The sequence below is a fragment of the Bos grunniens genome, chromosome 19, assembly GCF_055505025.1.
Source record: "Bos grunniens cultivar Pamir isolate PY7600 chromosome 19, Bosgru_T2T1.0, whole genome shotgun sequence".
NCBI classification, from domain to species: domain Eukaryota; kingdom Metazoa; phylum Chordata; class Mammalia; order Artiodactyla; family Bovidae; genus Bos; species Bos grunniens.
The window spans coordinates 32985596-33013152 of NC_141183.1; the positions used below are offsets into that span (position 1 = coordinate 32985596).

A 27557-nucleotide genomic window follows, 5' to 3' on the forward strand; every position below is an offset into this window, starting at 1 on the left:
GGCTACCTAGAAAGGTTTAAGGGGAAAAAAAAAAAGCAGGTAGCCAGAGATGAGCTTAGGGACCGTGCTGATGGCAACATAGGTCAAATGGATACATTGCTTAATGGGGCATAATGGGGAACTTGAAACTCTCCTGCTGGAGCATCTCAATCCTTCTGACTTTCTACAAGCACTTCCCTGCTTACCTGTTGAGGGGCTGTGCCATTGGAAAGAATGTCTAGAAGATCAGAAGAGGAGAGGAAGTAAAACCTGGGGAAGGCAAGCCTTTTGGTGTCCAGGTACTCCACCAGGGCCTTCTCACACAGGCACAGCCTGAGGGCACACAGAATTTCCTTGTTAGGTTTGCCAGGATCCAGAGGCATGTGGCTGTTACCTAAATGCAAACGAGTGTGACTTGTGGATTACCCTCAGGAGTGATGTATACATGGGACATCTGTGGGCATGTGCGTATACCCCTACTAGTACATTTCAATCAGAATAAACACCTCTAACAATATCCCATATTACCCAAGCACACAGGCAAATCAAGGTACCCGACCAGATACACATGTTCACTCTCTCACTCGGGCAGTTAACTAAGGTAAGGACTTGAGAGACGAAGAGAGACAAAGCCTCTCCATTACAAAGGCAACTGCACACCGGCCATCACCTGCTCTGAATATCTTCCAGCTTTTCGTAAAGACCTGGCTTGTTGGTGGCTTCCACTACATTTGGCGTTTTCCGAGCATCATAAGCTAACTCTTTAAAGTCTATGTCGATGCCTTCAAATCTTTTAGAATCCTGCAAATTAAAGTGTGGAAAAAATTAACCCCCACTCCTTTCAACTCCAAGAAGCTACCCTCATGTACCAAGCCTGCTTTTGAAAACCGCTCCTAGGTTGTATAACACAGAGATTAGGCCCAAAGGAGGAAATACCTTTAGATTGAATCAGTGGTTCTCACACATTTTGGTCTTAAAATCCCTTTATGTTTGTAAAACTTACTGGGGAGTGCAAAGAGCTTTCATTTATTCGGTAATATTATATCTATCAATGCATATTCTACATTAGAAGCTAAAGTTGAGAAACGTTAAAAAATATTTGTCAATTCATTTAAAATTACAGTAATAAGCACATTATGTTAATATAACACATATTTTAATTCAAAATAAGTATATTTTCCAAAACAATATAACTTAGAGGAAAAAGTGGCATCATTGCACTTTTTTTTTTTTTTTCCAAATCTCTTTAATGCCTGACTTAGAAGATAGACAGATTCTCTTCCCAGCTTCTGCATCCAGTGTGTTGTGATATCACACCATGTAGCCTCTGGAAAATTCCACTGTGTGCTAATAGAAGAACAAGTGAAAACAGCAAATGCCATTTTAGTATTATTATTAATATAGCTTTGACCTTGAGGATCCCCTGGAAAGGTCTCAGGGACCCCTTGCCAGAAGTCATCAGACCACACTTTGAGAATTGTTGGCATAAACTACATAATTCCTAAGTCAGGCAGATGGTGGATCCTATGTGCTTTCTGGGCCCAAGCAAAATTTCTATAACCAAAGTAAGCATTTTGGCAGCAAAGGTGCTATTATGATGTCAAAGTGAAAGTGAAAGTATCAGTTTCTCAGTCATGTCCAAATCTCTGTGACCCCAAGGACTGTGGCCTGCCAGGTTTCTATGTCCAAGGCACCCTCCAGGCAAGAATACTGGCATGGGTAGCCATTCCCTTCTCCAAGGGATCTTCTTGACTCAGGGATCAAACTCACGTCTCCTGCATTGGCAGGTGGACACTTGACCATCTGAGTCACTGGGAAAGCCCGTGATGTCAAAAGTAATTAAATATTATCATTTTCCCCAAATACACACACTCTCACAGTGTTGTTGAAATGACTGAGACAATACTAAATGCAAAGCACCTCACCCCAACACCTGATACCTGGTGAGAGCTTGTGTGGTTATGATTACATAACAACAATCATAGTGGTATGTGCTGAACATTCAGCTTTAATGAACTTCTGGATGTAGGGACTGGGCTTAGTCTCAATTTACAGATGAGAAAACCAGGGCACCGAGAGTTCAAGTAACTTCCCTCAGGTCCTTGAGAGGGTGGACTCAAGCCTGGGCTGCTGGCCCCAGTCTGCTGGGACCTCTGTGACCCATGCCTCTCTCCTATCAAGACTCAAATTACGATTCCTTAAGTGAGGTATCTTTCACCAGTCAAAAATGAAAAATTATTAAGATTATAGACTCATCAGAAGATTTCCCTGGTGGTACAGTGGGATAGGAGTCTGCCTGCCATTGCAGGGGACACGGGTTTCAACCCTGGTCCAGGAAGATTCCACGTGCCTCGGGGCAACCAAGCCTGTGAGCCCAAATGCCTAGAGCCCATAGTGTGCAACCAGAGAAGCCACCACAATGAGAGACCTGTGCACCACAACTGGAGGAAGCACAAGCAAAGCAGTGAAGGCGCAGCACAGCCAAAAATAAGATAAACAAATAGAAAGGAAGGGTCAGAGATAAGGGACTTCCCAGGTGACTCCTGGTGAAGAATCTATCTGCCAATGCAATTGACATAAGAGACACGGATTCAACCCCTGGTTCAAGAACATTCCCTGGAGTAGGAAATGGCAATCCACTCCGGTATTCTTGCCTGGAGAACCCCATGGACAAAGCAACCTGGCGGGCTACAGTCTATAGGGTCACAAACAGTCAGAACATTACTGAGGGACTGAGCATGCACACGCATCAGAAATATCTGACATAAATGTTTGAAATGCAAAGAACTGACTGGAAAATTGTAATTACCCTGAGAGCAATTGTGTAAAAACATGTATATATGTGAACAAAAGGTGGAAAATATTCAGAGTGAATGAAAATATTTACTAGTTAGGGTGTAACATGATGATTTGTTGTATTTCAGAGTTGTCTATGTTACCATATTGTCACTACAAAGAAGACAAATGTATTTACACATTTTACACATAAACCTGAGGAGTTAATGATATGAATTATTTATTATTTTTTATTGTAAATTCTCAAATGCCTCTTTTAAAATGCCTGCAAAAGTCTCCACCTACATTCTCCCCTGCTTCTCATCAAACCTGCCCTTCTTCAATCATTAGCGTTGGAGACGAATAAAATCTGGCTTATTTGATTTTGTTTCATGACAGTAGCTTTAGTGGAATTATTTTATTATTTTTCATTGCAGATGTACAAACTTTAATCTGCATCATTATACTAAATGTGTTTTTGTGGGATGAGCTGGAAAAATGATTTGATAGAATGTGCTTTAACTCTGAAACAAGGTCTGGATAACATGTGACATTTTGGAATCAAACTAATTTGCAAGCAAAGAACTCACTGTGCTGAGGGATATAGAAGCGTTATTCGCTCAGTCGTGTCTGACTCTTTGCGACCCCATGGACTGTAGCCCATCAGGCTCCTCTGTCCATGGGATTTTCCAGGCCAGAATACTGGAGTGGGATACGGAATAAGTCTGCAAACATCTTTTTTAAAATGCTTTTTTAAAATGAATTAGAGTCCACTGAGAGAGGGGGTACGTTAATTAGGACAATTAGAAGGGGCAAACAAATTAGAACGGTAGTAATGAGAAGAATGCATATCTTAGAGAAATTCCTCATTTAGCACTTAGCTGAAGACTAGTGTTTGAGCCTGCTGGCACAGGCCGGAGGTTTACAGAATACTTGCTGCAGAGCAGGAACTCAGCTTGCCTGGAAATGATGCTGGCTTCCCAGTCGGTACCCGCACCGTCATTACGTGTAGAGCAACACAAGAGCAGCTCCTGTTTCTGACCTCCTTTCTCTGGTACACTTCTTTTGTTTTTTAAACCAGGTTCTCCTTTCTTTTTCCTACCCATCTAAGAACAAACTGTTTGTTGTTGTTTAGTTGCTAAGTCGAGTCCCACTCTGAGACCCCATGGACTGTAGCCCACCAGTCTTCTCTGTCCATGGGATTTCCCAGGTGAGAATACTGGAGTGGGTTGCCATTTCCTCCTCCAGGGGATCTTCCCAACCCAGGGATTGAAGCCAGATCTCCTGGGACTCCTGCTTTGGCTGGCGGGTTCTTTACCACTGAGCCACCAGGGAAGCCCAAGAACAAGCTGACTGGCAGGCGTTTTACCTTCTCTCTTTTCCTATGCCTGGCTTTTGGTGTTTTGAAAGGTCTATGATTGTTGGAGATGCCCCTGGGTGAAGCCAAGGCAGGGAGGCAGATAAGGAATGGTGTAGAGGATGCAGGGGCTGGGGGACTGTCCCTCGACTGGGAGTTGGGAACAGAGGGAGCAGGGTTTCTGTAGCAGGTACCTGGGGCAGCTGAGCCCGGATATCTTCAGATCCGATGAATATGCTTTCTAGGTGAGACCATGTGCGCTGCACGTCATACCAGATGGAGATGACGGCATCGGCGGTGGACAGCTTCTTCTGCCAGCCCGACACGTCCTCCAGGAAGAAGGCAATGTGCTTGGACACCATCAGGTTCTGAAGCTGGACCTGGTTATCCTCCAGAACCTCGATGAGGTCCTCGTCGGACTGCAGCAGGGGCACACAGGTCCGTGGGTGGGGCTCGTACTGGAATTCCATGCCAGCCCAGGTGGTCTGCAGCTCCTTCAGCACCTTCTCCATGCTCAGCTCTTTCACAGCTCTGTCCACAATGCCCCGGACCTCGTCCTCAAAGTGGTGCAGCTGCAGCTGCAGGAGGTGGGCCAGGGTGGTGCCCTCATCCATGGTGAAGGTCACGCCCGTGGCCTGCATCAGCTGCCTCCAGTGCCGCTCCCGGATGGCTGGGTTCTGCAGCTCGGCCACGGCCCTCAGGGAGGTCAGGGTGTCCAGCACGGTGCTCTCCAGGCCTGTGAAGGCCTCCCAGGCCCTGACCTCCTTGTCGAGGTTCCGGATGTTCCTGGCAAACCTTTTGCACTCCAAGTCCATGGCCTCCACGTCGATATCCTTCCACCTGGTGGCCTCCCAGGCATGAATGCTGGAGGTCACCAACCCAATCGTGTCCCAGAGCTCCTTCAGCCGGCACGCCTCCTTCCTGCACTGCCGCAGCTGCTTATAGTCAGGGACGGTGACTTCAAACAAGCTGGCGGACGCGGAAATGGAGGCCATGGTGGACTCCATCTGCTGGGTCTCCAAGTGCCAGGCATCCAGCGTCTGGTGAGGGTCAATGCTATCAAACCTGCAAGACAAGACAGAATGTTTCCCCTTTATCAGTGGAGAACTCAGGGACCATCTCCTAGAATCACCAGAGCCACAGCAGCTCGAACCTTTAAATCCTCAGTGTTTTAGCAAAGAGCAGGGACTTTCAGCAAAGCTTGTGCAGGAAAGATAGGCAGGTAGGTCGGAGCAGGATGAGCGTAACCAGCAGGAGGAAGGAGGACTCAAGAGGAACGTCCTGTCTGGATGTATTCTACACCCATGTGTGCTCAGTCGTGTCCGAGGCTTTGCAACGCTTTGGACTGCAGCCCACCAGGCTCCTCTGTCGACGGGATTTTTCAGGCAAGAATACCAGAGTGGGTTGCCCTTTCCTACTCCAGGGAATCAGGGACTGAACCTGCATCTCCCGTGTCTCCTGCATTGCAGGCAGATCCTTTACCCACTGAACCATCAGAGAAGCCCTCTACATCCGAGAGGGTAATAAAAATACTCCTCACCTCCCTAGGTCCAGTGGGGGAATAACCCTTGGTTTGAGCCCCCTTTAGACTCTGTTTCACTTGTTGGTGTCCAGCCCACTTGACACAAAAGAGCATTGTCCTGTTACTGCAGAGGCTGTGAAGGCAAAGGTCACACCAGGAGGCATCTGTTTTACACACAGTTAATGTATGTATTTCAATGCTACTCCCTCAGTTCATCCCACCCTCTCCTTCCCTGGCTGTGTCCATCAATCTATTCTCTCTGAGTCTCTATTCCTGCCTTGCAAATAGGTTCATCAGCACCATTTTCCTAGATTCCATATATATGCGTTGATATACAATATCTGTTTTTCTCTTTCTGACTTATTCCACTTTGTATAACAGGGTCTATGTTCACTGACCTCACCAGAACTGATTCAAATGCATTCCTTTTTACGGCTGAGTATTATTCCATTGGGGCTTCCCTGGGGGCTCAGGTGGTGAAGAATCTGCCTGCAAAGCAGGAGGCACAAGAGGCATGGGTTTGATCCCTGGGTCAGGAAGATCCCCAGGAGAAGGGAACAGCTACCCACTCCAGTATTCTTGCCTGGAGAATTCCATGGATAGAAGAGCCTGGCAGGCTACAGTCCGTGGGTTCACAAAGAGTCAGACATGACTGAGTGAATAACACTTATATGTACCATAGCTTCTTTATCCATTCATCTGTTGATGGATGTCTAGGTTGCTTCCATGTCCTGGCTATTGTAAATAGCAGGTACCAGCATTTTTCAGATTCCCTGGGCTGGCTTCCTTCTCTGTGGTGAGGTTCACGCTAATGGCCTGCATCACCTTCAGGAAGCAGTGCCTCTGGGTGGGAGAACCACTGAGAGGGACCCTGAAGCAGGAGCACAAAGTCCTGACCACAGGCCTGCGCTGCATGGCTTTCCCGAACTGTGTGCTTCCCGTCAGGCCCCACGTCTCTCAAGTTCCTCCTTCAAGTGGCCTCGTCTCCTCTTGTGTCCTGCAGTGACCTCTGGCTCTGCACTTGACTCCTGTAAACACTACATCAAACTTTACGTTCAAGTTCATCCTTCCTCTTCTTTTCCCCATGTTCAGGACTCCCACTGCTGCTCCTGGTCCTCACCCCATGAACCCCCTTTATGTTCTGGCCCCTTCAACCCACATTTCTGGCAGAACCTCTTCTCTGATGTAGGAACTGCTCATTCACAGGTTCCCATGTGGGTCAGGAGCACCCAGAACAACCTTCAAGGAGCCTCTTGTTTTTTTTCCCTAGCCTCCCTCCTTTCTTCTCATCACCAGTCTTAGGTCTTCCTGTTTCTGTGTGCTTGAGGGGTAGCTAGATATTGGGGATGCATATGTGCATGCTAAGACACTTCAGTTGTGCCTGACTCCACACAACCCCATGGACTGTAGCCAGCCAGGCTCCTCGGTCCATGGGATTCTCCAGGCAAGAATACTGGAGTGGGTTGCCATGCCCTCCTCCAGGGGATCTTCCCAACCAAGGGTTCGAAACTGCATCTCTTTTATCACCTGCATTGGCAGGCAGGTTCTTTACCACTAGTGCCACCTGAGAAGCCCCAGATATTGGGGATACCATGACTTAAGTGTGAACACCATCTTTCTCTAAAAGTAGAATAAGGAATTGTGGAGTCCAATATAAAGAAGTTGACAGGGAAAAGGAATGACTAGAGAATTGGCCATTTCTTGCAATTGTGTGTGTGTGAGTGTGTGTGTGAGTGTGTGCGTGTGTTGTTTGGTGGGAAGATGATGACGTGCAAGAACCTTTCCTTGAACTGCCTCTTCTCTCAACTGTCTCTGGAAATATTTGACTTGACGGATGGAAAGTAATCCTAATTAAAGTCATTTACCTGAACTGCTCACCACTTAAGCCTAATTGCCATGCAACACAATAACAGTTATGCATACCATTAAATTAGTGTCAGATTAACTTTGATGCTTGCTATGTTTGATTCCTGCTTGTTCCATCTAAATAGTTTTGGCTGGCATGCTCTGGTGGTGGATTTTCATCTTAAGACTGAATACCATCGTGTGTCTTCACTGTTGTCCAGCCAGCGAGGGCTTCAGAAGGGCCTGGAGTTCTCAGAGTTGAAGAGGGCCCTCTGTCTGTATCACCAAGGAGCTTTCTCCTCTATGAGAGCAGTGGAGAAAGAATTAGAAGGAAAGGAAGGTAACATCCTCACGGCAAGTGAGCCATCAGGAAAGGTTACCCAGCATGAAGGTTCCTTCCGCACATTCTTTGGAAGACTAACTGTTGGAACGTGTTGGTTCTACCTTTTATCTTGACTAGAGTGAATGTGGAAAGTGAACTTGGCTTCTTGGTGTTAGTATATATCAGACAGATTCTAAGAGCCCACATTCTGTTTAATTTATTAACAGAGTATGGTTCAGAAATAGTAGGTAAGACAGGAGTTATCAGAGTGTCGGGGGGTAGGCACAGAAGATAATAAATGATCTTCCTAATGTTTCTTTCCACAGTGCCTACGAACATCCTTGAATCAATATTGGATCCTCAAATATTTGTAAGAGGTGATCATTTGTCAAACCTATTCCAAACTTCATTTGCCCTGTGGCATAATTTTTGTTTATGGTTTGAATCTGCTGACATTCATTCCCTATAGCTGAGCGCATATAAAAGTTAATTTGACCTAAGTAGTGAAAGGAACCTCCAGACAGGGGAGCAAATAGCCCGCTTCCCATTTCAAAGTTCTGGTGCAAACTGTCAGGATATTCACAGACCTGATTAATGCACCTAATAAACTTGAAGCACTTCTCCAAAGCCTGGGGGAACAATACAATGTGAGAACAAGAAAGTAATAGGAGGGAAAAGGGTGTAGTTAGTCTTTGAAATTGAAATAATAATGCACAAGTATTTTAATCTAAAAGAGAAATGCCTAGAAAGTCTGGATGAGCAAAGCTATAATTAAGAGAAATGGAAATAGGGTGCTCATGTGTGTGATCTTGGAAAAGAGGATTTGGGCCTGCCCTAGATGTGGGCACAGACAGAAAGAGGAATAAGTGACTTAAATGATTTCTTGGGACGTGAGCAGCTGGCAAACCATCAACCTCAGGCCCCTAACTGCACATATAAGGAGCAGTGACACACCTGTGCTTGAAACCCTAAGGGTATTGTAACTCGGCCTGTTCCTTCTGACCTGGTGACCTTTCCCATCCCATGGTCCCATCTTAGGGGCAGCAAAACATACGCCCTTTCACTTACTGGTCCAGACAGAAGACAGAGAATTACGCTTGGATCTGTCCCTGGTGGATCAGACAGTAAAAGAATCTGCAATGCAAGAGACCCAGGTTTGATCCCTGCATTGGGAAGAACCCCTGGAGAAGGGAATGGCTACCCACTCCAGTATTCTTGCCTGGAGAATTCCATAGACATAAGAGCCTGACAGGTCACAGTCCATGGGGTTGCAAAGAGTCGGACACCACTGAGTGACGATTCTTCCAGCTCCCATAATTCACTAAATCCTCCTGATTCTCCCTCCTGAGGGTCCCTCACATCCATCCTCCTCTCTCCATGCTCACCGCAATGGCTTCAGTTCAGGCCTCCTGCTTCTCACCTGGGCTGTTGCAATCACTCTGCCCCCCATCGCCATGGAGCCCCTGCCTTGAGTCTACCTTGATCCGCTTGGTTCTCTGCAGTCACAAGAGTAGTGTCTACATGACGCTGTTCTCAGGCCTGGACTCCGCAGTGCTCATTCATGGTCTAAGCCTGGTCATCTGGACCTCTCCCTCCTCACCTCCCGCATCCTGCATTCCACTCACACACATGTGCAGTCCTCCAGCTGTGTGTTATGTTTTCATCCCCCTGTCTCTCTCCATGTTCTGCTTCCCTTGCCTGGAATACCATCACTTCCACTTCTCTTTTTCCAAATGGCTAATTCTCCTTTGCCCATTGGCTGAAGCACCAGCTTCTGTGGAGTTTGTGAACTGCCTTCCCAGTGGGCATCAAAGTTGGGCCCAATGGACATGCCTTATTATTAATTTCTTTTTGCCTGCACCTTCCAGCACGTGGGATCCTAGTTCCTCATCCAGGGACGGAACCTGCATCCCCTGCCTTGGAAGCACAGAGTCTTATGCACTGAACTACCAGGGAAGTCCTCAGTTACTCATTTTTGAAACTGACCCTGAGTCTGTCAGTCCTTGAGATCAGGGAATCCATATTATCTGAATATCCTAGCACATGTTATTTTTTGCTGACTTCATGCTGAGAACACATCTCTTCTGCTCTATGGAAGCCTGAACCATGTGAGTGAGTCAGATCAACTGCAAGAACAGGGTCAAACTGAATTAATGATGTGTCTGAGGATACTGATACATCCCTGTGAGATTCAGTGATTAATACTGCCCTTTCCTTCAGCTTTTGAAGGGATGGGAGACCCTTCAAGAGCAAGATGAAGGCAGATTTGCTACACTGTCTGGAAAGCCTTGATTTGCTGCTTGTCATGCAGCACCCAATGGGAGAGTGTCTTCAAGACAGTCCTTCCCACCATTCATAGAATCTGGGGACTGGCCAGCTAGAAACACTGAAGGTCTCCAATGAGCTGGAGCTCAGAGGGAGCAAATTCTTTTATCAAGACCTGGATTATCCTGGTCTTGATATGGGTATGCCAACTGGATGACATGGTACCATTTCTTAAAGCCAGGAAGTCTGAACAAGAGAGCTGCTAGAAGCCTGGAGCATCCCTGTCACTCAACCGTGGAGAATGAGTCTCCAATTTCAAGAGTCGTGAGAAGTGCTTGAATCTGGCTACAGTGATCTAGCTGATTACTGAGAGAGCTCAGCTAGGAATATGCTGACATAGCTTCAAGTTAAGAATAGAAGGAGGAAGAAAAACTCAACTTAAACACGGAGAAAGAACTTCACCCCTAGGGACCTGACTTCATCCTGTACCCATAAAGACCCACACTTTTCCTTTTCTTCCCAAAGACAAGATCAACGTGAGTTTCTCCTGTAATCTAATCAGGAAGTGAGACCTGCCTTCAGCAAGATGCATTTTAGAATTTTGTGAGTGATCTGAAGGCAAAGGAACCAGAACTCATTTGCCACACACGTCTAAAACACTTTAAACACACACATTCGTGCACACGAAACTTAAGAAGTAAACCCATGTGTTGACACCCACAAAGATTGCCCTCAGTAATAAATCCATGATTCTGCTCTGGTCTTGATAGGCTTCTTGACAAGAAGAGGAATACATCAAGATTGCAGTCATGTTTGACTTTCTGCACTGCTCTGAGCAGTTCTTTTCAAAGAAGTCTCTTGCAAAGATTCATCTGCATGTTAAATTAACAGATGTGAATTTGGTATACAAGCAGCTTATGCAGCTCAATACCAGAAAAACAAACAACCATAATTAAAAAAGACACATGTATCCCAATATTCATAGCAGCACCATTTACAATAGCCAGGACATGGAAGCAACCTAGATGTCCACCAGCAGATGAATGGATAAAGATATTGTGGCATATATATATACACACAGATATATAATGGAATATTACTGAGCCATAAAAAGGAATGTATTTGAATCAATTCTAGTGAGGTGGATAAACCTAGAGTCTGTTATACAGAGTGATGGAAGTCAGAAAGAGAAAAACAAATTTTGTATATTAACACATATAAACGGAATCTAGAAAAAATGGTACTCACTAACCTATTTGCAGGGCAGGAGTAGGGATGCAGACATACAGAACAGACTTTGGACACAGCAGGGGAAGGAGAGGGTGGGATGACCTGAGAGAGTAGCACTGACGTACATACATCACCATGTATAATATAGATAGCCAGTGGGGAGCTGCTGTACAGCACCTGGAGCTCAACTCAGTGCTCTGTGACAATCTAGAGGGTGGGATGGGGTTGGGGGTGGGGGAAGGTTCAGGAGGAAGGGGCCATATGTGTACTTGGGGCTGATTCATGCTGTTGTATGGCAGAAGCCAACACAATATTGTAACACAACTGTCCTCCAATTTAAAAAAAAATGTGAATTTGAAAGACTCGGTTAAGGGTAGTAATATCCTCATAGCCAGCAGACAGATACAAATGCAAAGAAAGAAAAACCAAAGCAGCTATCACATTAAAAAAAAACAAGAGCTGATCAATACACAAGTGTGATATAACTAGGAAGGGGAGATCAAGGTTTCCGACAGACACACAGAAACACAGCAGCAAAAAGAGTGCTGCTCTGTTCAGGCAGTCTTGGGAGCCTGTTTGGAAAGATATCTCACCACACATATTTGGAATTCCTTTCTTGAAATTTTTTTAAAAAGAGACAGATGATGTAAAGATATCAGTGTCATTACCTTCACGGCTGCTGCCCTAGTGTGGATACTGTCAGCACTGCCCAGAAATACCCAGCTTCACATCCCGCCTGCCTTACCAGCTTTGATCCTGTGCTCAATTGCACATCCAAAGGAGAGTCAAAGGGATGTGCTTCAGAATTGGAAGGAATAGTCCCCAAAGGAGTTCCACAAATGTTTTTGCACAATAGATGCTTCTTCGGAACAAGGGCATAGCTCCCAAGGTGCTTATTCTAAAAGCAGGGGTCCCCAACATCCAGACTGGGGACTAGTACCTCTTACCAGGTCACTGATGGCATTAGATTGGAAATAAAGTAATACAGGTAATGTGCTTGAACCATCCCGAAACCATTCTCCCCAGCTCCGGTCTGCGGAAAAACTGTCTTCCAAGAAATCGGTCCCCGGTGCCAAAAAGCTTGTGGACTGCTGTGAATCTAAAGGGATGCAGAGTCATCTGGAGTTATGCGCCCTGGTGTGATTGCTTAAAAGGGGCCCAGTTTCTTCCCTTAGGGTGGCTGTCTCTAACTTGGCTGCACATCAGAGTCACCTAGGGAACATTAAAAACTACTGATGCCCGGTCTAATCCCCAGTGTCTGATTTAGTTGGTCTGCAGGAGAGGCTGGACAGTGGAAGTTTTAAAATCTCCCAGGTGGTTTTAATGCTTTAGAGTGGTATGTTGTACATTTAGCCTAAATACAGTTTATGCATTTTTCCTTTCTCTTGTCTTCTTTTTTAAAAATAAATCTGTATGAGGCTTTTCAAGTTCTGTACTTCATTTTTTTTTTTTTAATTTTAAAAAATTTTTTGGCCGCAAAGCATGTGGGATCTTAGTCCCCTGACCAGGGATCAAACCCATGCTCCCTGCACTGGAAGCATGGAGTCTTAACCACTGGACCGCCAGAGAAGTCCCTTTCCCTGTCTCTTGACACACTCATCTCATTCTGTCTAGCCCCAAGTATGATGCTTTGGAGGCCAGCTGCTTCATATATGTTTGATGATGAATAATAAAAAGTTAGGCCCTTACTGTGTGCCAGGTAGGGTGACCAAGGGTCTCAGTCTGCCTGACACAGAGGGGCTTCCCTAGATGTATGACTTTTGGTGCCAAAACCAAAAACAGGGCCAGGTAAACCAAGATGGCTGGTTACCAGGGTGCTGGGTCTTGTGCTAAAAGCTTGTGAAGATGTGTTACTTAATCCTATCAACAGCTTTCCGAGGTGGATACTATTAATACCCCCACTTTACAGATGAGGACACACAGCACGGAGTGACAGCCCTGGAGTAAGTGACTTCCCTGACACAGCAAGTGAGTAGTGGGCTTGCTAAGAGGGCTTGCTAAATCCAGGGTCCGTGTGCTTAACCATTATGTCGCCTTAACTCCTGATAAAGTTGTGGGATTTTCCTTCCTTGCTTCATTGGTCACTTTATCACCTAAGGTCATATTTCTGTAAGTAATCTGAAAATAAAAAGCTTCCTGGTTCCTTACACATGGCGTGTTTCAGTCTGGAGACTTCCAGGCATGTCTACACAAAACTACAGAGAGGAGATGCAGCAGGAAGCCCAGCTGGGGAAACAGAAAGCAAACTCCGGAGCTGGACTGAGGGGAGAGGGTCCGCTTCAGCTGGCCTGTCAGTAGACACAGGGCCACCAGAACTGGCCCCTGGCTGGAGCGTCTGACGCTGAGCAGCAGACCAGAAGCAGACCCTGTAGGCTTCCCTACAAGGGGAGGGAGCCCCTGAAAGAAGGACTGTGTGTGTGCACGCGGGCCCACGTGAATGGTGAATGGTGTTGCGGTGTCTACCCCACCCCTTCTTTGTTTATGTAAAGATCCCTGACCACAGCAGGGGGCAGTCTGAGCACTAACTGCTAAGCAGAGAAAGGACACCTTAAAGTAAATCTGTCACCTTGCATCCTGCCGTTAGGCTACTGAAATGCCTTCCAAAATTATTTTTAAATTCTTTTTTTTTTGGCCGCACTGTGCAGCATGTGGGATCTTAATTCCCTGATCACGGATTGAACCCACCCCTCTTGCATTGAAAGTGTGGAGTCTTAACCACTGGACCACTACCTAAGTCCCCCCAAATTATTTTCAAATTCCCTCAGTGAATAGGAGTCTGGGAGAAATCAGAATACTAACAGTTTAGTAAAAGATGAGTAATTTTACCACACACAATCCCTTTATAGACCTGGAGACATAGAAGCTTCTAGATATATTTTTTTAAGTATTTGTACAGCCTTTGTTCATCCCACACGGGCCACAACAGGACTCTGTGAACATGAGCACCGGGTCTAACCAGCGGACCTAAACGGGAGGGAGGAAGAGTAACCAGTCTTCTGTTAAGAAAATACACAGGCTCCATGGGGAGGTCACCCGTGACTTAAGATGCTGCTGCGTTTCCAGGACAGGGGGCCGTGGTGGCGACCTGGGTCCATACCTGAAGGGCGCTTCTCTACGGAATCGCTCCCAGAAGGCCTGCTGCTCCGCCTCGAAGGCCGTGCACCGCTGGCGCAGGAGGGTCACTTCATTTGCCTGCAGGGGGGCCACCTGCTGCCTCACGGTAACCGCCGTCTTTTTAATGTTGTTCCACTTCTCGGGCAGCTCCTGCCAAGGAGACCCGGCGTGGTCAGACCGAGGCTGGACACGTTCAGACATCTTAGTCTCTGGCCCACAAACGTGGTAGCACTCTTTGCCGTCGTCTACAACGGCCCCCTTCCTTGACGGGGCTCCCCGGCTGCCCGCTCTCCCGACGGTCACCTGCTTCTGACCCAGCACAATCCTCCTCGCTCTCGACTTCTCCTCAGTAAACTTAGTTGTTGTTGTTTAGTTGCCGAGTCACGTCTGCCTCTTTGCGAGCCCGTGGACTGCAGCCCACTAGGCTCCTCTTTCCACGGGCTTTCCCAGGCAAGAATACTGGAGGGGGAGGGAGTTGCCATTTCCTCCTCCAGGGGATCTTCCTGACCCAGGGAGCGAACCTGCATCTCCTGCACTGCAGGCAGATCCTTTACTCCTGAGTCACCCAGGAAGCCTCAGGAAGCCTTACCCTCTTCTGTATTTTCCAGCAGTGCCTGGTTATTTTCTTGTATGCCCCACATTTCCTCTTAGATCATCATAACATTCCTCAAACCTCCTTTTTTTCCCCCTCTCTGAATCAAAATTTGGCTCATCCCTAACTCTGGAAAAAGACCACACACACTTCATCCACATCAGTTTTCGCATATTTCTCCAGTGTTAAAGTGTTTCATATTTAGTGAGTGTTAAGAAAGTGGTACACATTTACTTCCAAAACATGGATCTTGAGTTCTCATAAGCCCTGTTTTTCATTGACTTCACCGTGTTCATCTCACTTTGAAATCCCCAAACTTTCCCTCTATTTCCTTTATTAGAAAACATAGACTTTGCACTGACCTTCAGCTGCTCAAACACTGTTTCTGGCAATTCTTGTCCATAGGTCTTCAGCAATTCAATCGTTTGCTTTAAAGGCTCAAACATATCATCGGTGCTGCTCTGTCGTTCTTTAAGAGCCACCAGGTGCCCCATGATCTCAACCAGTCCTTGGAAATCTCCTTTTTCGACTTTCTTGAGCAAGCCATTCTCGCTGTTTTTAATAAATGCTTCAAGGTCGGCCAAGCTATGGAGAACAAACAGAATGTGAGTGGCCATTCCCCTTCCACTCCTCAAAAGAATTTATATTTCCCCAACATAATAGCTATTATTATGGAAAGCTCTCCATAGCCTGATGATGAGATACAACCCTCTTCAGTTGTGTCAAGGTCACAGAGGACAAAGACTGAGCCTTCCATGATGGAGGAGACGCAGGAGACAAGGAGAATTATTGCGACAACTGGTGAAATGCGAATAACTGCAAACTAGTTACACCTTCTACATCAATACTAACTTCCTAGTGTTAATGACTATACTATGGTTACCTTGGATGTTACCGAGGTAACATCTTTGGAAAGTAGAGTGAAGCTAAAAGAGAAGTCTTTGTACTGCTTTTACAGCTTTTTTGGTAAGTCTGAAATTATTTCAGAGTGAAATCATTTCAAAGTGAAATAATCTCACAGCGAATGTATTACAAATTATTTTGTGAATCTGAAGTTTTTTTTTAAAAAGTGGAAAATAAATAGTATGGCCTATAGGATCATACATACTTGGGTTTGATTTTGACACTTACTAGATGTGTGGCCAAGTCATTTAATATCTCTGAGCCTCAGATTCTTTATCTGTAAGATTAGAAAGATCACTTCTTTCTCACTGGTTATTGTGAAAGTTAGATGGGACTCATGATTTAATTAAAAAACGAACATCCTTTCTGGAGGAATGAAGCAAGAATCCAGTCCTCAAAGGACAAAGCTCCAAGGAACATGATTTTATAACTGAAAGCTACATTATGCCCAAGGAAAGAGGTCACCATGAGTGGGAACCAGCAGAAACGGCTGTATTAAACCTCTGAAGATTTTAGATATTGCAATTCGGGTGCATAATATAAATAGTGACATTTGATATGTCAAAGGACAAAAGAGTTCTTATTTAGGTGATTGCTTTATTGTTTCTCACCCACGTACCAGGAACAAGTGCTTTTCCTCCTATTTCTCAGGTATCTATTCTAGATTGACCAAGAAAAACAATTTCTTCCTTTTAAGCATAATGTATCAGTCAGTACAGAAATGATTTCTTTAGGAATTGCCCTTCAGAAGCCTAGATAAACTCTTACATTCTCCACAGGTCACCATACCCTTACCCCAGCCCCAACCTGCCTTTTAAGTTCAAGCATAAATTCAGCATTGTCTCAGGGTCAGGAATGGAAACAATTTCAGTGGCTTTTCAAATATGCCCAGAATCTGAGATAACATGTGGACCTTTGTATTGATTGATGGATTCAAGAAGTGACAAAACTTACTGAAGCAGATAACATGAAAATTATGGCCTATGATGGCATTATTTCATGAAGAGAAGCTTTTAATATGTGTTCTAGCAATGCAAAAATGATCACATCATGTTATGTTAGTGGACAATTACAGGAGAAAGAAGCACATAATTTTACATAGGCTTTTATGTTAACTCTGATCTATGGCAAGAAGAAACAAACCATTATTCATTGACAAATCAAAAGTTATCTTAAGATCTTGTTGTTGTTTAATCAATAAGTCATAGACTGACTCCTTGCAACCCTATTGACTGTAGCCCACTAGTCTCCTCTGGCCATGGGGTTTCTCCAGGCAAGAATACTGAAGTGGGTTGCCATTTCCTACTCCAGGGTATCTTTCCAACCCAGGGATCAAACCCATGTCTCTTGCATCTCCTGCATTGGCAGGTAGACTCCTTACCACGAATCTAGTAAATGTATTCTGAAACTTGAAAAATGAATAATTTTTAAAAATGAATTTGAGCAAAGAATGAGAGGGTATTAAAATGAGTAAGCAAAACTGCAAAATAACCAAATATAAGATCTAAACCGGTAAGTATAATGAAAATTTAAAGCTCAATGAATGGATTAAACAGGAGATTCAGACAAAACTAAAAGAGAGAATCAGACTGCTGTTTGAAAAAAGTGGGGAAGTTATTCAACTGCAGTGAAGAAAGACAAAAAAAAAATGAAAACTTTGAAAATTGTTCAAAGACATGGGGGATATTTAAAAGTGCAATAAGAAGGCCAAACGGATATTAATAGAGAGAATGGGCAAGAAGCAATCTTTGAAGAGATCCTGACTGAGAATTTCCTAGAATTAATGAAAGACACCGAATATAATACCAAGGAAGCCCAACCAACTCAAGGTGAAATTAATATTTTTTAAAAACCCTGCATAAGTACTTCAGTATGAAACTGCAGATTACCAAAAATGAAAAAGAAAATATTTAAATTAGCTGAAGAGCAAAGACAGAATTTTACTAAAAAAAAAAAGTCTAGGCTGGTGGCTGACCATTCAAGACCAAAAATGAACCCAGGACACAATGGAATAATATTTTCAATAAATTTACAGAAAATATGTTATCCTAGAATTCTCTCTCCCACAAATTGATTTTTTTTTAAAGAATGAAGGCAAAATACATGCATTTTCAGACAAAGAAAGAATGAGAGTTTCACCAAAAGAACCTTTTAATGAGCCTTCTGATGGCTGTACTTCAGAGAGCAAGTCAGTAATGTAGGAAGATGGAATGAGCAAAGATGTTGGTAAATTTAAATAAACAGTGAGTGTATAAAAATAAAGTATAATTTGTGGAATTTAGATAAGTAATAGAGTACAACTGAAATTACTTAGAATTATAGGATATAATTTGATGGATAAACAGGAGAGATCAAGCTATTCTGAAGTCCTTGTATTGGTTGTGAAAAGAGTAACGGTACTGATTAGTTTATTTCTTTTAAGAATATTTTTACGAATAGCTATGGTTAACTATTGGAACAGAAGACTTAGATAGCACAACATCCAAATTAGCAGAAGGGGGAAAATGGAATAGGAAAAAAGGAAAAAGAAAAGAAAACATGAAAAAAAATTCAATCCAAAAGCAGGCAAGAAAGAAAAATAAAAAGAACAAAAGCTCACAATAAAATGGTACAAATGAATTCAAATACAGCATAATAGACATTAATGAGGAAAACCCTCCAGTTAAAAGAAAGATATTAAGGTAGATAAAACATTCAGTTCCACGCCAATTATGAAGATCTCCTCTAATACAAAGGCACAGAAAGATCGAAAGCCAGAGGGTAAGGTAAGAGACACCAGGCAAATGTCATTCAAAGGAAACTGGTTTCCTTTTATTAATACCCAAGACAAAACACACTTTAACACAAGAAATATAGCTAGTGATAAAAGATTTTTAATGTGTGGCTAAAAATATTCAATTTTCAGGAAGATAAAAAAGTCAAGCTCTGTGTGATCATATAACATAAAATAAATGAGACACAAAGAGGCAGAAGTACAAGCAGTTGACACTCTACCATCAAAGTGGAGATTTTTAACAGTTATCTCAGTAATTGATAAATTAACCAGACCAAAAAAATGGCAGTGAGTTTGTAGTGGATTTGAAGAGAACAAGTTTGATCCAATAAGCATGCACGGAACATTATACCCAACAGTTCTAGAATACATATTCTTTTAAAACGTACACAGAATATTGATAAAAACTAACCAAATTCAACAAATTTCAGAAGCTTTCTATTAAGTATATCACTTTATCTGACTGCAATGAAATTGTTAGAAATTAATAACAGAAATGTAACTAGAAGAATCCATGTTTTAAGATTAAAAAAGTATAAGCACATCTTAATGGATACTAAAAATGTTTAGAGCTTTATTATAAAGAAAATCTACATAACTAAGACCTGTGAGATGTAGATAAAATTGTACTTAGAAGGGAATTTATAACTTTAAGTGTTATATGAAAAAAGATGAAGACTCAAGATGAATAAGCAAAGCACACATCTTAAGTTAGTCAAAGGACAGAAAATAAACCCAAAGAAAGTAGAAGGAAATAATAAACACATAAGAAAAACTTATCAAAATAAAAATCAAATTATAATAAGTAAGATCAATGGGTTCATTAGGTAACTCTTTGTAAATCACTTGGAAGATTAATTAAGAAGCCAGAAAGCACAATAGAAATGAATAGAAATCTAAAGAGGAGCATCCCTAATACATAAACAGGTAAGAGAATAATACAAATTTCATGACAATAATATGAAGATTTACATGAAATGGATACAACCCTAGAAAAATATGACTTAGGAATAGAACTTAATATTTCTATAAACATTAGAAAAATTACAGGTAACAATCCTGCCACAAAGAAAACACCAAGCCAGATGGTTCACTAGGAGATTTAAATCAAACTTTCAAGGATCAGCGAATTTCAATCTTACACCAACTCTTACAGAGAATAAACAAGAAGGATTACTTCCTAACACATTTTAGGAAGCTAGCAAAACCATGGAGCAAGATCAAAGACAATACAGAAAGGAAAAACTGAAAGCCAGTTTCAGCAAACACAGACATGTCAGTGCTATATAAAATATCTGCAAACAAAACCAACCAATGGATATATTGAAAAAGACAATATGTTGTGTTTGGCTTATCTTAGTAACGATAGATTGGTTCAGTATTAGAAACCAAAAAATATATTCACAACTTTAACATATTGAGGGAAAAAAAACAGAATTATGTTAATGGAGTTAGAAAAGGCACTCGAGAAAATGTTACAACCATTTATGCTAAATCTTCTTAACAAATTAGGACTATAAGTTTACATCTTTAATCAGATAAAGAGAATCCATAAAAAAAACTCACAGAATATTATACCATGTAATGAAATGTTGAAAGCATCCCCTTTAAGAACAGGAACAAGACAAGGACTTATTATCACTTTATCCGATATTATACTGACAATCCTAATCAGGGTGATCAGATAAATAGTGATAAATACATTAAAAACAAAAGGGAAGGAAAAAATAAAATTTCCATAAATTTGTAGATGATGATTATGTACACGGCAAATCCTGAAAAGTACACACAAACATTATTAGAAGTAACAAGCTACTTAGTAGAGCTGCTTGATACAAAATCAATATACAAAAATCAATTCATTTCTGTGGAAAATATGATTTATACTAGGAAACAAAAAATAAAATATTAAGGAATAAATCTTAAGATGTGAAAATACTTTTAAAGGTAATGATTATAAGATTTCATTGAGAGACATTAAAGAAGATAAATGGTGAGATAATACGTTCTTAGGAATACTCAGTACTATAAAGAAGAAAATTCTACTCAAAATGATCTACAGTCACAGCAAATATAATCAAAATCTCAATGGAACCTTTTCTTCTACAAACTGATTTTTAATGTATGTAAAATAGTAAGGGCCAAGTTGAGACATCCCTAATGAACTGAAAAAGGTGGGGACTCCACTGCCAGATGTCAAGATTTATTGTTGTAGTTCAGTCGCTAAGTGGTATCTGACTCTTTTCCACCCCATGGACTATATAGCCTTCCAGGCTCCTCCATCCATGGGATTTCCCAGTCAAGAATACTGGAGTGGGTTACCATTTCCTTCTCCAGGGGATCTTCCTGACCCAGGGATCAAACCCGAATCTCCTGCATTGGCAGGCAGATTCTTTGCCACTGAGCCACCTGAGAAGCTAAGATTTATTACAGAGCTATGATAATTAGGACAGTTTCATATTAAGGCAGGGACAGACAAAGAGCTACTTAACACAAAAAGTAAAACTTTTAGGTAAGGATATAGGAGAGTATCGGAGAAGGCGATGCACCCCCACTCCAGTACTCTTGCCTGGAAAATCCCATGGACGGAGGAGCCTGGTAGGCTGTAGTCCATAGGGTTGCGAAGAGTCCGAGTGACTTCACTTTCACTTTCATGCATTGGAGAAGGAAATGGCAACCCACTCCAGTGTTCTTGCCTGGAGAATCCCAGGGGCTGGGGAGCCTGGTGAGCTGCCGTCTATGGGGTTGCACAGAGTCGGACACGACTGAAGCGACTTAGCAGCAGCAGCAGCACAGGAGAGTATCACTAGGATCTCAGGACAAGAAAGGGTTGATTTAACAAGAGAAAAGATGACAACATGGGAAAAGATGAACACATCTGGTTACATAAAAATGAACCCTTCGTCAAAATATACCATAAATGCAGAGGGAAGACAGGCTGCAAAATGGGAGACTAAATCTGCGATGTATACAACTACCAAAGAATTAAAATATGTTTTACTTCCAAATATGAAAAAGGAAAAGATATAGTCCAATAAAAAATGGTCAAGAGCTATGAATAACCAAAGAGGAAACATAATGACTCATCCCAAAACACAGAAAGATGAGCTACTTTATTCATAGAGTAATGTAAGATATTTATCACTATGAGATACCACTAAGCTCCCACCAGAAGGGCCAGCACTAAACAGTTTGTATCAAAAGGTGCCAAGGGTGTGGGGCTGCAGGCACCTTCACACATGGCTGAGGCACCTGGCAGAAGTGGGCATCACACGCATTGACCCGGCAATTCCACTCTCAGGCACACACCCTAGAGGGATGTTGGCTTGAGTACACTGCGATATCTGTAGACGAGAACTCATCGCAATCCTGTTGCAATGAAACCATCTGAACCAGCCATGTCAACCACTGCATGGATAGATAAACTGTGGCATATTCAGATGATGCGATACTCTGTAGCCGTGAAAATGAAGGAACTACTGCTACGCTCTCAACATGGATGAATCTCAAGCATCAAGGCTGAGTGAGAGAGACAGGACACAGAGAGATATACAGTCATACAACATTGTTTCATTTTTATAGCCTTAAAATGCAAATCTCAATATATGTGTGTCTGTGTGTACAAATATATATACATATATATGCATATATGTGTCATGAAAAAAAAATTAGGTTACATTTAGGGCAGGGCTAACAACTGGCAGGGAGGAAGAGGGATTTAATCAGGGAAGAGTCCATAAGGGAATTTTATTTTTCACACTGTTTAAAACTTAATTTTTATTTTTTTTAATACTTTTAATTTTGTATTGGAGCATAGGAAATGGCAACCCACTCCAGTATTCTTGCCTGTAGAATCCCATGGACAGAGGAGCCTGACAGGCTACAGTCCATGGGGTCACAAATAGTCGGACGCGACCGAGCGACTAACACACACTATAGTCAACTGATAATGCTGTGATCGCTTCAGTGAACAACAAAGGGGCTCAGCTGCACGTATACATGTATCCATTCTTCCTCAAACTCCCCTCCCATCCAGGCTGCCACATAACACTGAGCAGAGTTCCTACACAGTAGGTCCTTGCTGGTTATCCATTTTAAATACAGCAGTGCATACAAGTCCTTCCATAAGGGAATATTAAAATATAGCTAATGTCCTGTTTCTTCACTGGATAAGGAAAATCTGAGTATTTGTTTAATATTTTTCTCTAAATCTTATGTATATTACATTTTATAATAAAACTTCTTGAAGAGAGAGGACGGAAGACAAAAAGAGTTCAGGGATCAAGTATAGAGACACCTTTTGAGGAACTGTGCTGTGAAGTAGGGTGCACAGAAAGGGTGCCATAGCGGAGCACTCCTGGGACTGTGTTCCTTTCTTTCTTCTTTTTTTTTTTTTAAGAGGCCAGATAAGACAATATATTTGCATGATGGGGAGAATGAATGAAGGCAGTGTTTAAGGAGGTCAGTCTTCAAGTAGATAAGGAGGAGGCTACAGTTCGAAAAGCAGCTCATTCACTGTAAAAGAAGAGGTAGTTGAACGTACGGCTTCAAATGCAGGTAGGTTGGTAGATTTATTGGTGAAAAGCTGAGTTAGATCTCTGGTGATTGGTTCTCATTTTCCAGGGAAATGAGAGGCGAGGCTAAAAGGGCAGAAAAGATATTTGAGGTTTAAGGCAAGAGAGGAAAAAAAGCATCTGGAGGAGTGAGGAAGCATACGTGAAAATGTTCAGGGCTTGCTTGAAGTTTATGTTCATAAATTTAACCTGAGATTGGTCAGAATACTGGCGTGTTTTTCCTTCATCAGGATGAATTGCTCGGGTACAGACGTGGAGTGCTGAGTTCAGACAGTCGGGGTTTTACAAGGTGGGACAGGGCTGGGGAGCACGGGTGATAAACACTGAGCTGTCCTGATCAAGTGTCGGGAACACTGGATTGGGAACACTGATGGGTCTGAAGAACTCTGCACAGCAGCGCTGCCAAGTAGGAGAGCTGGAAAGACACCAGGTGGTGGTCAGGGGACAGAACGCTTCATCCTGAGAGTTTGAAGGGGAAGCATGAATTTGCTCACCTTTCCCTCCACTCCACCGAGAGCACAGCACAGAACAGAAGGGTGGGGAGGGAAAGGCATTGGAGAGAGAGGTCGAGAAAACAAGAGGCAGGTGTGATGAAGACACCCTGTGGATGCTGAGTCACTGAGCATGATTATCAGCAGAAGGATGGGAGAGGGAGACTGAGCCGGACAACGAAGGGGAGGCATGACTAAGAGCTTGGCCAGTGACTGCAGCCGAGACAGGTGGCAGTCAGTACCGTCTGGAAGAACTCAGTGGAGATGGTGATTTTGAGAGAGAACGGGGTGGAAGAGTCTGGAGGCCACACTGAAGGGCAAGTGTTATCTCATCTACCTTTAGCTCCAGCGGTAGGCTTTGAGAGTCTAGTGCTGGGCTGGTGGAGTTGGGAGAGGGTCCAAGTCCACGGGGGAACAGGCAGAGTTTCAGATCCAGTCAGCTGCACAGCCAGAGTTCCGAGAAGGACAATGTTTGGGAGGGAGCAGAAGGTAGTATTCATCACAGGACAAGTCCACCCAGGAGAAACACCCTCTTCATTTGTCTGTCAGGGGATCACTGACTTCCTCATAAGCCAGCACTCTATTGCTCATGTTCTGTGGGAGCACCTGGTCTTCAAGGTCACACCCATGCTCAACCCTGATGGTGTCTACCTGGGCAATTACAGGGGCTCTCTGATGGGGTTCGACCTAAACCATCACTGGCTGGATCCCTCTCCGTGTGCCCACCCCACCCTGCATGGGGTGAAGCAGCTCATCACCCAGATGTACCAAGCCCCAGAGCCAAAGCTACTAATGCCTGCACACCCTAGAGCCCATGGTCTGCAACAAGAGAAGCCACTGCAGTGAGAAGCCCTCATATGCAGCCAGAGAGCAGCCCCCACTCTCTGCAACTAGAGAAAAACCCCGTACAGCAATGAAGACCCAGCACTGCCATAAATAAATAAAATTATAAGGAAAAAAAATTGCATCAGGGGCCTGTAGGTTTAGGGACTTCCATGCTGCACAGCTGGATAATCTAAGACAAGGAGTAAATGGGAGAAATAAAATCTAAGAGGCCCATTAGACACCCTCTGCTTCTCAGGCTTAAAGAGATTTCGCAGCCAGAGTTGCGCAGGGAGGGTTGACCGGCTATTATTGTCTCGAACAGTATTTACTGTGTACTGAGCGCCTTTTGGACACTGGGCGCCGGAGAGAAAACAAAACAGGAAGAGGCCAGGTCTGATGGACAAACGAGAGGACAGGACTAAAGTTACTGCTGGTGTCCAAAAGCTTGGAACCTCCATCTAGCTGTTCTAACTTCTCATTTAACCAGTGAACCTATGGGGGGAAATGTCAAATCGATTGAAAACATGGTGTTCCCGACAGCCCAGGAAGCTGGAAGGAAAGCTAGAAGGACCCTGTTACCTGTGAGTGACATGGTCCACGAGATGCTGTTTGAACATGAGGCTCCACTTTTTTATTATATTTAGCAGAGATGCTTTAAAGGGCCGCACATCGATCTTCATCCAGCTGTCAAAGACCCGGACAGGCTCCAGCTTGCACACATCGTCATGGAGCTTCTCGTAGGAGTCGATCTGTGCCCTGAACTGATGCAGGAGGGGAGGATTCTCTGGGATGCCGTCCTCGGCGTGGGCTTCCACCTCCTCGGCTGTGAGCACGCGACCGTACAACAGAAACTGGCCCAGAGCCTCCTTCCGGTCCTCCGTGTAGAGGCAGGAGTACTGGCTGAGGGTGCTGCGGTAGTCGCCACAGAGGGCCATCATGGCCTGCACCCGCCCCATCAGTTCGGCCCGCAGGCCCGACAGGTCAGCCCTGGCCTCCAAGTCCCCCTGGGGGAGCAAGATGGCAGTGGATGGGTAACATTAGCATTTCACAGGGGCCTCCAGGCTGGTGGGAGGGCGGGGGAGATGCACGCAGAGCCAGTACCTGATAGTGGGGAGAGCCACTCTCAGGAGAAAGCCGGGGCACCAAGGACGCCATGCTGAAGATGCTGGTGACGAGACCCTCCACCAGGTCGTAGAAGCCGCCCTTCACGCCACGCTCCAGTGACGGATGGAAAACCAGTTCTGGGATGGCTAAGCTCAGCTGGGCTTCAAATATCGGGGTGAGTCCTGCCTTACCTTCTGAAATACAAAGAAAACAAACAGGAAACAGTGGGTAAGTGGCAAAAATGCAACACTGATTTGAAAGCACTCCGAGCGTTTCTTCCCTTTAGAGCTGCTGTTCCGGTCTGAGCAAATAGAAATATAAACTTTGCTAAAACCCCAGTAAAGGTGAAGGTGGCAGTCCTGCAGCGTTGATCAACACAGGGACGGACCGCTGGCATTCTGAACAGGCCAGTTCCCTGTGCGTGGCTGTCCTGGAACTGCTGCTGTTGTTCAGTTGCTCAGTCGTGTCCCACTCTGTGACCCCATGGACTGCAGCACCCCAGGCTCCCCTGTCCTCTACTGTCTCCTGAAGTTTGCTCAAATTCATGTTCACTGAGTCGACGATGCCATCCAACCATCTCATCCTCTGTCGTCCCCTTCTCCTCCTGCTCTCGATCTTTCCCACATCAAGGTCTTTTCCAATGAGTTGGCTCTTCACATCAGGTGGCTAAAATACTGGAGCTCCGGCATCAGAGCATGGCAGGGCATTTACTCTCCTTGTCCTTAGAGAGCGCGTCCTGTGACTGATCAACCCAAGTCAGAATGCTTCCACATTCTCAAAGCTTCCCGTGGGGCAATACGGCCTCTGGTTGAGAAGGTGTTGGTTTTGCAAAGCCAGTTTCTTGGAAGCGGAGGACATCATCCTGAGCACAAACCAGGCAACTCCATCGGCAGCCACTAGGGGAACAAGGGTGTGCTTGTCCAAGGTCGTGTAGGCTTGGAAAAAAAGGGCAGTCACAATCCCTCCCCATCTGCTCCTTTTCTGTAAAAACAGGACTTGTTTTAATTCTGTAGTCCTGTAGTGATAAAATTTTTAAAAACAGTATAAATAATTAACAAATTCCTGATTACTTGCTAGACTAAACTGCCTTGCTAAATTTAAATCAAAATATAATATGGAATAAGATGTTCCAAGTACAAGATAAATGCTTAGACTCTTATTAATAACCACTTATTTTCTTATACATATATATTTTAGGTAAGAAGTGGATTTATTTCTTTAATTTTTTAATTGGAGGATAATCATTTTACAATGCTGTGTTGGCTTCTGCCGTACAACAACACAAATCAGTCATAATTATATATATATATATAAATTATATATAATTATATCTCCCCTCCCTCATGAGCCTCCCTCTTCTCAAGAAGTAGATCTATTTAGAGAGAAATACAGTCCACAGAGTTTGGACCTTTGCAGAAGGCGAGGCCTGTGTGTGCTGAGTCGCTTCAGCTGTATCTCTTTGTCACCCTATGAACTGTAGCCCACCAGGCTGCTCTGTCCACGGGATTCTCCAGGCAAGAATACCGGAGTGGGTTGCCACGCCCTCCTCCAGGGGATCTTCCTGATCCAGGGATTGAACCCACATCTGTTACGTCTCCTGCTTGGCAAGCGGGTTCTTGACCACTAGCGCCACCTGGGAAACTCCACAGGAAACCATAATCCCTATGTCAGATGCAATACCAACACAATTACCGTGCAAACTGGATGGCCTGGTGGTTCCACATCCTTGGCACAAGTGAATCTCTTTAAGAGTTGAGAAGAGGAAGAATGTTTCCAGACGGAGTGGGTAGCAGTTAACTCAGGCAAGGTCTGGATTCTGAGAGGTGGCTGGGAAACCAGACCAAGCCATGGAAATGGTACTGGTACTGTGAGAGGTGGAGACAATA

General features: G+C 43.9%; 1 protein-coding gene across 6 annotated transcripts in view; it reads right to left on the bottom strand.

The window, feature by feature from the left end:
• The window catches only part of DNAH9 (dynein axonemal heavy chain 9), a 285306-nt gene that overhangs the window by 200720 nt on the left and 57029 nt on the right, over positions 1-27557 (bottom strand). For 5 of the 6 annotated variants that reach the window (XM_086358784.1, XM_086358783.1, XM_086358785.1 and 2 more), the window contains exons 16-22: positions 25669-25865; positions 25147-25571; positions 15364-15586; positions 14393-14559; positions 4306-5176; positions 650-780; positions 186-312 (exon numbers count right to left, since the gene is read on the bottom strand). In XM_086358784.1, coding sequence (XP_086214910.1) covers positions 186-312; positions 650-780; positions 4306-5176; positions 14393-14559; positions 15364-15586; positions 25147-25571; positions 25669-25865 — 2141 coding nt within the window. Of the gene's footprint in view, positions 1-185; positions 374-649; positions 781-4305; positions 5177-14392; positions 14560-15363; positions 15587-25146; positions 25572-25668; positions 25866-27557 lie in introns of those variants that run through there. The other variant, XM_086358786.1, reaches the window with a different exon arrangement.